This window comes from Lactuca sativa, chromosome 9, assembly GCF_002870075.4.
Source record: "Lactuca sativa cultivar Salinas chromosome 9, Lsat_Salinas_v11, whole genome shotgun sequence".
Taxonomy (NCBI): Eukaryota; Viridiplantae; Streptophyta; class Magnoliopsida; order Asterales; family Asteraceae; genus Lactuca; species Lactuca sativa.
This window is the reverse complement of record NC_056631.2, coordinates 22,017,746-22,030,311: the sequence shown is the minus strand read 5'-3', so window position 1 is coordinate 22,030,311 and position 12,566 is coordinate 22,017,746. Positions and strand designations below refer to the sequence as shown.

Sequence of the window (12,566 nt, the reverse complement as noted above, 5' to 3'; positions counted from 1 at the left end):
TTGCAATTTCAGATTCTTAGTTTTAAAATAGTTCATCTGATTGTCTGTTTTTGATTGTATGTACATTATTATTTTATATATAGATTAACAGTTCTGATAGATTAATTTCATCTTATTTGTTTCAAACTAGTAATTTGGATGTGGGCTTGTGTCATTTGGGTTAACCAACCCGAACCCGCCAAAACAGAAACCCAATTAATTAACCCGTAAAACCGAAAAACCAAATTTTATATGATTAATAAATAAGCAGTAATAAATTATTCTCACAGCTATCAAACACCAAATAACTTGAGACCTTACTTGCGAAAATAAACCATTTTCAAGAAAACCGGCAGTGTGTGAAACACTGCATAACACGCGGACTTGAAAGTTGAAACTCATATACTTATAGCACCAACAAGCAGAGATTTGATATGACCTATTAATTCTTCTCCAACATGTGTGAAACTATCTTTACGCTTATATAGAACATCCATCACCCGTGCCAAGTTGATCACACGCATTATTAGAGCCATTGGAACATCTTGACACACGAGGGACTCTTGGGTTATATCTTTCCAAGCATCTTCAATCTTCTTGTTGAATAAGTCATGGACATACTCTTCTGGAACATCGTATTGCTTCATGTAGCTTTCAACACTAGATGCAACATGCGTCCTTTCTTTCTCCTCCTGCTCGCATTTTTAGTAACAAAATATGTCAACACATCAAAACTAAAGCAAGAAGTCATAAAATTCAACTGAATTAATCTCAAATTTCGATATGCACGCACCTTCTGGGAGAAAATATCATCCATGAGTCTAGCAATTTGACATGAAGCTTTAACAAGAAGAGGTTTGGTAAGAGCCCATTTGAACGAATCATTTGTGACCATATCACCCATGCCGACAAAACATGTTGTTGCAAGCATGCTATACCCACTGCTGATAAATGCAACCGACATGTGCTCCTCTATTGTCGGTATGTATCCCTCATTTGCCCATTTCGCTTCCATCATGTAGCTTCTAATAAACTCTTTCATCTATAAATGGAAACATGATCACAACAGTCACATACATTGTAAGAATTTTGATTATAAAACATTATTATTGCAAATTCACTAAAGGTGTAAAAACTTACAGACTCTATGGCGTAACTGAGATGATATGATTTTCCTTCACATGCCATGATTTCTTCCATTTCTTTGTAAATATCCAATAGCCCTTCATATATCAGTTTCATGTATTCTGGAAGCCCATCCAAGCATGTAATCGACCACCTATACGAGATTGATTGATTACGTACTTTGATTAAAAGAATAATTATGTTTTAAGGACTTTGATTATGTCCATAATTATAACAATTTTATATATATGTGTGTGTTCCTAGCTATATATGTAGATGGTGTGAGTAGAAGATACCTTTGAATTGCTTCGGTAAAGATCTTAAGTTCTTCATAAGTACCATAGGCATCATAAGTGTCGTCAAGAATTGTTGCCATTGAAATCACTTTGGTTAAGAAAATTCTAGCTCTAGAATATTGTGGCTCAAAGTACACACCAAGTGCCCAAAAGTAACATTCAACCATTCTATCTCTTGCATAAGGTACATTGTTTGGGACATCAAGACCTTTCCACCACCTATATAATAGATTAATGCGCATGTAGAAGTTAATTAATTAAAAACTTTCAAAATTTGAATAATATATTTAAAAAAGGAAACCATGTTGGATTGAGGAGTATATATGCATACTTGGAAACTCTGCTAAGCTCCTCCTTATGTAGCGATTGAAGCAAGTTGAACCCTAACTTCCCAAGTTTAAGTAAAGTCTCGCTATGAAAAGCTTGTTGTTCATAGTAAGGAATGTAGCGCAAAGCCTCTAGTCTTGGCAACCTTTTCTGTATAGGCTGCTTTAGTGCCTCTTGTATATGGATAGACAAAGTAGAGTTGCTTTGAACTAAATTTTTGGCTATTTCATCAAGGTGAATTCTTGTAAAAACAAGAGCATCATCTAGTACAACTTCGCCATGCACCCTCACATAAGTTGCCTCATACAACTCAAGCATACCTTGAACATCATTCGCTAAAGATTCTTTAAATGCTCCATTTTTGTCCTTGTACCTATTGAAAACGTCTGTTTCGTTTCATGTAAAACAATTTTAGCTTCTTTTGGAAGATAGATAATTATTTCATTTATGCATATATACTAACCCGATGAAACATAGAAACCATGTTGTCGCATAAGTCGAAACCAAAGGGAAGGACTCCCCCCATTCCAGTCATCACCATATGTATCATAAATATGTCGCAACAATTTATCAATCTCTTCTTCAAAATAATAAGCTATGCCAAGGCGTTGGATTGCATCAACCATTCTTAACAAATTTGTGTGTTCCATTGGAACATCCAAAGTTGTCATTATGTCTTCCCTCACTTCTTGTTTCAAGTCTTCCATTATTTGTTCCATCCTAGCATGTTCCACGTGCTACATGCATACACCCATTTGTTAATCATAAAAAAAGTTGATGTACACATGGTTAAACATAAAAGTAATAGGCATTTCTTCTAATAATGTACATACCTCATCGTAGATGAGAAACTGATCTCCCCACACGCTGGAAGGAAAGTTGACAAGGGGGCGAATTACTTCCTCTTGTGTAAGAGACATGTTCATTGACAGGTTTGGAAAGTGTATGCCAGTTGAATTTTTGCATGTTAACGTGAAGTAGATTTATGCTATTTATAGAAGGTCTTTATAAGGTATTTCATCACACCATGTTTTAAACGTTTCATATTGTTGAATTATGAAAAAGGTGTCATTGTCAATTTTATTTTTTAATTAATTTATTTTTTTTCAATTTCGTATTTAGCTATTAAAATTTTGAATGCATCGACTACAAACAAAAACTCAACAAATGATGTACAGTACTTGGTTGATTAAATATATTTATTTATAATTCTGAATAGATAAATATCAAGTGGTCATAATTTCCTCTGGAACAAGCTTATGCTATTTATAGAAATACACTTTCTTTCGACAATTAATCAATTTTTTTTTTGTTGTAATTATATTATCTAATCGTTGAAAATCATTTTTTCCTAGGTTACAGGGGTTTGGCATGAAGGCAAAATATAGCATATAACACAAAAAACTTTCACTATTTTATTATCTTAAGTCATCTTATCAATAGAATTCTAAAAGAAATAAAACGTCAACAAAAACACGAGGGTAATTTTTATTCACAGATTTTCAATAATTGTTTAAGTTTCAAGAGTTAAGTACGAGTAACAGAGTATGTGAGAGGCCAATCTTAGATTGTATGTGTTTATGGTTAGTACTTAGTTGTATGAGGTGTATTTTATTCATTTTAATTTTGTTATTATTAGCATATATAAAATTACTTAAATAAATCCGTTTTTAGTTATCAAAATTTCTTCATATCTTATATAGTTAATCACATCACAGAGATTTATCAGAATTATTTTTTATAACAAAATGTATTCACATTAATACATTTTAATTATTATTTCTAAGAAAGTTAAACGATAATGTTGTTTAAAGAAAGGTTTTGTATAATTAATTTATATTTTTTATTAACTAAGTAATACTTACATATTTTAAATGTTCATTCTTTAGATCTTTCATCAAAAAGCCCAAATAAATTAATGAAATTCTATGTTTGTCATTTTATAATAGTAGGCATCAAGATATTTTCTATTTGTGATATCAACTCTAATAAATAAAGGTTTTTTTTTTTGTTTTTTTTTTTTGTCTTTTGTCACTTGTCACACCCTCGTTCAATTTGTCAAATGTTATTTTGTGATTATTTTTAACTTTTTTTTCACATGTCATTTTATAAGTTTTTTTATTTTATTAAATTTCACATAATATTTTAATGTGATAATTGCAATAAATATAGTAATAAATGAATATCAAGTTCATTAATTAACTTATCTTTTAATTTTAAAATTCCCAAAATTAAAGCTCATTTGTTTTATTTATTTATTTATTTAAACTAGGTTTAAGACCTGTGTATTATACTGGTTGATTAAAAAAATATTAAATAGCAAAGTGTAAACAATGAATATTTTTTAAATAAAATTTCAATAAAAATAAAGAAAGTTATTAATTGCAGTTTAGTATCACATTTATTACATTTAATACTTTACATATATAAGCATAAGTATTATGTGACTTTTAATTTTAAAATTTGAAAAAATCAAAAATTGACATTCATATATTATTTATTTTAAAAATATCATAAAATGACAAGTTTTAAAACTAATAAGAGATTGACATGTGGTAAAATAGATTTTCATTTATTATAGTAGATTATTTGTTTAAATCTAAAAGATAAAAAAAAACATTTTCATTATAATAATTCATTGTTTTTCTTATTTTCTTATAAATACAAAGTTCTCAAATATTTTGACCTTTATATTTAACTTTTTTTTTTTTATAAATTAACTCATGTAATACATGGGTCTCACAACTAGTTTATTATAATTTGATATAGTTTTTCAGATGATTGACAGGAAATAGATATAATGAAGGGTTACAGAAAAAGATTAGTGGCTATCTATCCTACAACCTAAAAGGAAAAATAGAGGTAGATACCATTACGAGTGAGTATTTGGACCAGACCAGACCGTACAGAACCAGACCGACTCTTTGACTGGACTGGTTTCAGAGAATATTGTGGACCGTGGACCGGACCGAATGAGACTTACTGGGTCCAGGTCCATGTCCGGGTTTTCCGGTTCTCGGACCCATTTGGACCGGTACAACTTTATATGCATACGGTACAAATTGCTAAAACGCGTTTTTAGGTTTGATACAAATCGTTAAAATGAATATATTGTTGGGTTTGATACGTTACAACACGTTAAAATGAATACTTTTTTGGGTTTGATACCGTACCACTCGTAAAAATGAATACGTTTTTGTTTATTGTGACATTTTAACTGGTCAAACTTTGATTATTTATACTTTATACCATTTGTTTAAAGGATTTGAACTGATTGAATATAGCACCAAAAACAACAAAATTATAGTCTAAAATCATCTACAAAGTCTAAATTACACGTTGGAAAAAACATATATCAATCCGACTAAAAACGAATGAGATATACTTATTTAAAGAGTTTCAAAAAATACAAAAGTTTAAATTTATTGTTGAAAAACTGAAATATTTCAGATTTGATATCTCATCTTTGAAGGATTGTAACTCATTGAACATAACACCACAAATAACAAAATTATAGTCTAGAGTTATTTACAAACTCTAAATTATACGTTGGAAAAAATCTCATGTTAATCCGACTTAAAACGAATGAGATATGCTTATTTAAAAATTCACATAATACAAAAGTTTAAATTTCTTGCTGAAAAAGCTAAAATATTTCAGCTCTGATATCTTATCTTTGAAACATTGCTGAAATAGCTAAAATATTTCAGCTTTGATATCTTATCTTTGAAACATTGTTACTCATCGAATATAATACCAAAAACAATAAAATTATAGTGTAAAATCATCTACAAACTCTAAATTACACGTTAAAAAAATGCATTTTAATCTGACTTAAAACGAATGATATATGTTTGTTTAAAGAATTTCACAGAATACCAAAGTTTAAATTTATTGCTAAAAAGCTGAAATATTTCAGTTTTGATATCTCATCTTTGAAGTATTCTAACTCATCAAATATAAAACCAAAACAACAAAATTATAGTCTAAAACCATTTACAAACTCTAAATTATACGTTGAAATAACCGCATGTCAATCCGACTTAATACGAATGAGATATGCTTGCTTAAAAAAATTTACAAAATACAATTTTTTGAAAAAATAAGCCGGTTCAAAACCGGTTTTTACCCGGAACCGGCCGGATCGGACCAGTAAAAAAACCGGATCGGTTTTGTTGAAATCGGAGAATCAGGAACCGACCCACGGGTCCAAAAAACGGTCTGGTCTGGTCCTTAGGTCCAAATGCTCAACCCTAGATATCATCGTAAAAAATAGAGGTGCCCAACAGGTGTGGACCTGGCCTTAGTATGCTGGTGGGCAATAGATTAATCTCAAACATTCCACTTGTGGTCGATCTTTTTAGGACTGATATTGGTTTTCTTTTTGTTTATTCTCATTGTTTTTTAGTATGATGTTTTTTGTTCGGTTTTTCATATTTTTTAGAGCCGGCAAAAATCTACTCAACACACCAACTCAATCAAAACTCAACCCAAAATTAACAGGTTGAGTTGAGATTTTCAACCCATTTAGGTTAAATGATTCGACCCGTCTAAAACTTATTTAATTAAATAGGTTGAGTTAGGTAAACGTTATCAATCAATCGATCATCCCATTTAACATTAATATAAATTTAGTTTTATAATTATTTAAATATTAACATGTATTAATCAAATTTCAACCCACCAACCCATTTAACATTAATATAAATTTAATTTAATAATTATTTAAAAAATTAGAATCCTAATTCTTATCTTTTTTCTTTATTTTTTTTTTGGAGACAACACTAGTCGCAAAGTTAAATTAGATAAACAAAAAAAAAAAAAAAAATACAATTTCAACAAAATAATTATAATAAATTAGGTTACTTGAATCATATTTTAGATATTATAAATATTATTATAAGTATATATTTTGTATTATTTTTATACGTATAAATATCTTATCAGGGCCGAATTTAAAGTCATCCTCACTTTTTTGTTTGGGGATTTGTCATCTCAATATTCCTCATTGGTTTTTTGTTTTTTGTTTTTTGTTTTTTATTTGCCAAATACATTAACTATCATGATTCTACAGATTTTTCCTTTTTCTATAAGGGAGCGAATTGAATTTTGATGAATTAATGTTTTTTTTAACAAAGATACTACATTTTATTTTTAGAACTAATAAAAAGGCTCAAGATTTTTATAATAAAACGAACCGATTTCGAACATAAATTTAGTTTGTTTAGGCTTGTTTGATAAATGAGTTGAACACGATCCGGTGCCGTTCTATTAGTTTTTTCATAAGCCGAGCATGAGTTTTACGTGACGGCATGAAACAAATCAAACTCAATCTCGATCCTTAGAAAGTTAGACGAGCTAAACTCGAGCTTGGTTAGGCTCATTATCATCTCGTTTTACACGAGTCACTCTTAACTTGAACAACAAATTGGTCGATGTCATTACATCGTCTTTATAATTAGTTTGTTAGTTTGTTTGGTTATAGTTACGATCATTTATTAAATGATCCACAACCGAACCATTTATATATTCTTGGTATTTTAATGATTTTCCTAGTTTATTATATTTCAAAAACATTTTTTCATCTCTTTAACCTTATGCACAAGCTTTTCTATTGAATTTTCTAACGTGCATGTTTTAATAATATTTTAAGCCTCAACTACTCACAAGTCTTGCACCCTTGCTCATCGCTTTCAATGTTTAATGCTTTTGCGCACATGTTTCAAAATCTTGCGCACTAGTTTTTGCACACACGTTTCCAACTTTTAAAACATTTTTTTTATGAATATCCATTGTGTGGTATGTTAGAACCAGTATGAAACCCGGATGCCAGATTATTTAGATTATTTGAGTCAAAATTTTTGATTGATCAAACTAGATGTTCGGGTTCATAAAATTCAATCAAGGATAATCAATCAAACCATTTTTTATTTTAGTTGGAAATCAAAAGCTAAAATTTGAAAGAGTGTGAAGATAGTTTTTCTTTTCGTGAGACCAAGATTTAAACTTCTACTGGTACCCATACTATGGTAGGATCACCCATTATGCACCACAAGGAAAAAGGCCATTACCGGCGACAAAAGTCGCCGGTAAAAGTCCCAAAAGTCGCCGGTAATGATAATAGCGGCGACGCGTCGCCGGTAATAAGTCGCCGCTACTGCCTCGTCGCTATTGATCAGTTTGTCGCCGCTAATGATAATAGTCGCCGCTATTAGTATGTCGCCGCTAATAATGTTGTCGCCGGGAATGACATTTGTCGCCGGTAAAAGTGTCGCCGGTAATGAGCTCTGTCGCCGGTAAAAGCGTCGCCGGTAATTGTTTTTCAAATTTTTTTTTTAAAAAAATGATTTTCGTTGCCGGTGATAATATCGCAGGTAAAAGTGTCGCCGGTAATAACAATATTCGATTAAATATCAAAACCAATAGTGTCGACGCTAATTACAAAACAAACATCCTATTAAATATCAAACATAATAGTGTCAAACAAACATCCAAAATACAATTAAATATCAAAAGTCATACTATCCGAGTAGCAAAACAACAAAATTTTTACAATCTACCAAGTAGCAAAACGAGACAACAGATGCAAATAAAACCCATTCTTACATACCCTCATCGTCGTTCCCATCGTTCCCTTGATTATTTTGGGATTGAAAAAACGAATAAACCGATCCAACCGAATTGTAATTGGATTGGATCGGATCGGATTTGAATTTAGTTTGGACTATCTGGATCCATGTTTTGAAAACCAAAATCAATTTTGATTTACTTAATTATCTAAACAAACACCCTTATTTTTTCAATGTAGAGACAATTTAGGATAAAGATGCAGCATCAATGTATCAGCGAATAGGGTTGTGGAAGCATCTTATTTACGTTAGTAAATTTCTTAATATTTGCGTTAGTAAATTTCTTTCTTTTCTCTGGTAAGGTACAAAAATTATCAGGTGCATAATTGGACATGGTATATCTACAAAATTTATTAGGGACATATTTACTACATCCTAATTTGAAGTGTCGGCCTGAACACTACCTTTATTGTTTTTTAATGTTATTTCCTCTTTATAAATAATCATGTCATTTGTTTAACAACGTTTTTTTTTATAAATAATCATGTCATTTGTTTAACAACGTTTTTTTTTCGACGGATATCCTGGGTTCGAGCTTCTTTGCAGAGCAAATCCAACATTCATAGGAATTTCTAGAGAAAAATTTATCATATGTGGCACCACAAAAGGTAACTTAAGGGAATCGAACTCCTAACCTCACGTTCCACATGCGTATAAAACCTGGTTCATCAACACAGCTAGGTTGGACATCACTTGCACCCCTTAAGTTCGATTCTACCTCCCTTTATTTTTCTTTTAATAAGCGGTTTCAATCTTTCACCCATTAATAAAGTATTATTTTTCCCTCAACTTTTAACTTTCTAAAATATTTATATTTACTTTTTTTATTTTTTAAACTATCGAGTTTACCCTTTTAGTATACATAATCTAATTTTTATATAGTCACCAAACCTCAACTTTGTAAAATACCATTTTAACCCCGTCGTTTTTGAACTTTGTAAAATTCATTAAAATAAAAAAAAAACTAATTTATTACGTGCTTATTTTTATGCATATATGTCGATATAAATTCGCGGTTATCAACGTTTTAACCTAAATTTAGAATTTTCATTCGTAAACTTTAAAAAAAGATATTTGTGTTTTTATTTACGTTTCGGTATAAATTCGAGTATGTCTACGTTTCGATGTAATCTTTTTAACGTTTTTGTACTTATTTTTATGTACGTTTCCTACGTATCAGTCAGATTACATAGATTACGTTTTTTATGATCAGAATTTTCATTCATTAACTTAAAAAAAAAAAAAAAAAACATACTTATTTTTATGTATATGTCGGTATAAATTCAAGTTTCTTTATGTTTTAATGTAAATTTTGTGTACATTTTATACATTACTTACAAGTACGTTTTCTACATATGAAGTGGGTTATACATTACACGTTTTCATTTGACGGTATAAATTAAATTGTTATACTATACACTAAATTAAAGTGTCATCACACTTTTTTTTTTGCCGCTTTATGTATGTCGCGAAATTTAATTATATGTGTGTACCTTCATGTATGTAGTTTTCTACAAAGATGTTTTCATTTTGTTTTTTCTCTAAATTTAAGGCTTCTTAAGTTCTTTTGTAAATTTGTTCTATACAATTTTCTGTATAGTTACTACATCTTTGTTCAATACTATGTATACTTTTACACATATAACTTATCATTCGTCAAATACATTCTTGTCCCACAACGCGTGGCAAGACAAACACCTAGTTTGGAATAAAAACTATGACGTCTAAGGATTGAAATTCAATGATGTTTAATTATTTTATCTTTTAATGAAAAACTAATAAAAACAAGTTTAAAGGATGCAATCGTTCATTTTCATATTTAAAACATTTTGGTAGGATCACCCATTATGTGGTATGTATATCATCATTCCCTACCATGGTGAAATGCTATTTAGAGGCACATGGTGGAAAAAGAAGTAGGACCGTTAAGGTTTAGAACTACCTCATGTTCAACTTTTTCATTTTCAATGAGAAACCTTATTCTTAAAGAACACAAACGTTCCTCTCTGTATTCAAACCTTCTGTTTTTTATGACTACCCATCATGAGGTATATATATATTATCTTTCCCTACCATGGTTTGCATAAGTCCGTTTCAAGCTATGTACATATGTAAAACAACGGATATCATGACTTAATTATATTGGTTTGCGTAGGTCACTCGGTTCCGAGATTTAAATATGGGTATCATGACATAATTATAATGGTTTGCATAAGTTGGTCGATTTCAGGATGACATGTTTAGGGTTTGTGGCGTAGAATGAAAGCTTGAATAAGAAAAAAAAATCAAAAAGGATTTTATTACTGAATTTCAAGATATTTCTAAAGGCTTACAAATGAACTAATATATAGTTCTTAGGGTAGAGTCACTTATTTAACTAGTCTATCTGATCCTTGATTTTGTACAGATTGCATCCATGAGGCAACTACTGGCATTAGTAAAGAGTTCTAATGATACGAGAGCGAGGGTGGGAGGAATCCTAGAAGGAGAGTCTAGGAAGGTTAGTGGTGTGTGCTCGTCTAAGCACATGTATATGTAGCAGAACGTTTAATAGTGATCGTGTATAGTGACTTGGGAACTTTTAGATAATTCTTGGGACGAGTACGTATATGTGTGGAAGGTAGTATGAATTCGTACTACCAGAAGCACATGATCCGTATGGGGACCGGGAAGAGTCAAATGATTACTATGGAGCCAGTAGATGGTAGATAGTGTGGTTTTGCTATGGTTCGTTTGTAGCATATTCTGTCTCTATCGGCTATATGTTTATGGTTAGGGGAAAGGGAATGATTTTGATATTTTTTTCGTGACTAAGTGGCCATGGTGATTTGGTTTGAATGGTGCAAACATGTGCGGGTTGGTTGGTTCTAAGGTCTTGAGGGCCTTGTTCGATGTAGTAGCAAATTGAGTCATGAGATTCAAGAATGAAGCAATTATGCTAAAATTTAGACTCAAATAATCTAGATACAACACCAACGAGATGCAACATCACCATACCTTATACTCTAAGCCATCTTACCAATAGAATTCTAAAGGAAATAAAACGTCAACAAAAACACGAGGATAATTTTCATTCACAGATTTTCAATAATTGCTCAGGTTTCAAGAGTCAAGTACGACTATGTGAGAGGCCAATCTTAGATTGTATGTGTTTATGGTTAGTACTTAGGTGTATGAGGTATATTTTTATTCATTTTAATTTTGTTATTATTAGCATATATAAAATTATTTTAATAAATTTGTTTTCAGTTATCAAATTTGCTTCATATCTTATATAGTTAATCACATCAGAGAGATTTATCCGAATTATTTTTTATAACAAAACATATTTACATTAGTTCATTTTAATTATTATTTCAAAAGAAAGTTAAACGATAATGTTGTTTAAAAAAATGTTTTTTATATTTTAGTTACTTTTTTTATTAACTAAGTAATACTTACATATTTTAAATGTTCCTTCTTTAGATCTTTCATCGAAAAGCCCAAATAAATTAATAGAATTTTATGTTTTCCAAATATTAGCCATCAAGATATTTTTTATATTTGTGATATCTACTCTAATAAATGAAGTTTTTTTTGTCACATGTCACATCCTTATTCAATTTGTCAAATATCATGTTGATGTTTCTTAACGAAGTTGAGGGTGCTCCACCTCAACAACAACGAGATGCAACATGACTCATACCTTATACTCTAAGCCATCTTACCAATAGAATTCTAAAGGAAATAAAACGTCAACAAAAACACGAGTTTCATTCATAGATTTTCAAAGATTGCTCAAGTTTCAAGAGTCAAGTACGACTATGTGAGAGGCCAATCTTAGATTGTATGTGTTTATGGTTAGTACTTAGGCGTATGAGGTATATTTTTATTCATTTTAATTTTGTTAGTATTAGCATATATAAAATTACTTAAATAAATTTGTTTTCGGTTATCAAATTTGCTTCATATCTTATATAGTTAATCACATCACAAAGATTTATCCGAATTATTTTTTATAACAAAACATATTTACATTAGTTCATTTTAATTATTATTTCTAAGAAAGTTAAAAGATAATGTTGTTTAAAGAAATGTTTTTTATATTTTAGTTACTTTTTTATTAACTAAGTAATAATTACATATTTTAAATGTTCCTTCTTTAGATCTTTCATCGAAAAGCCCAAATAAATTAATAAAATTTTATGTTTGTCGCTTTCCAAATATTAGC

General features: G+C 30.1%; 1 protein-coding gene across 1 annotated transcript; it reads right to left on the bottom strand.

Moving 5' to 3' along the window:
• Window positions 1-207: 207 nt before the first annotated feature.
• On the bottom strand, window positions 208-2,686 carry LOC111899252 (beta-caryophyllene synthase). The gene is made up of 7 exons (XM_023895117.3): window positions 2,561-2,686; window positions 2,191-2,464; window positions 1,732-2,113; window positions 1,401-1,619; window positions 1,120-1,258; window positions 773-1,021; window positions 208-671 (listed from the first exon to the last, which is right to left on the bottom strand). The coding sequence occupies exons 1-7, from the start codon at window positions 2,651-2,653 to the stop codon at window positions 378-380; spliced, it is 1,650 nt and encodes a 549-aa protein (XP_023750885.1). The 5' UTR covers window positions 2,654-2,686; the 3' UTR covers window positions 208-377.
• Window positions 2,687-12,566: the final 9,880 nt, after the last annotated feature.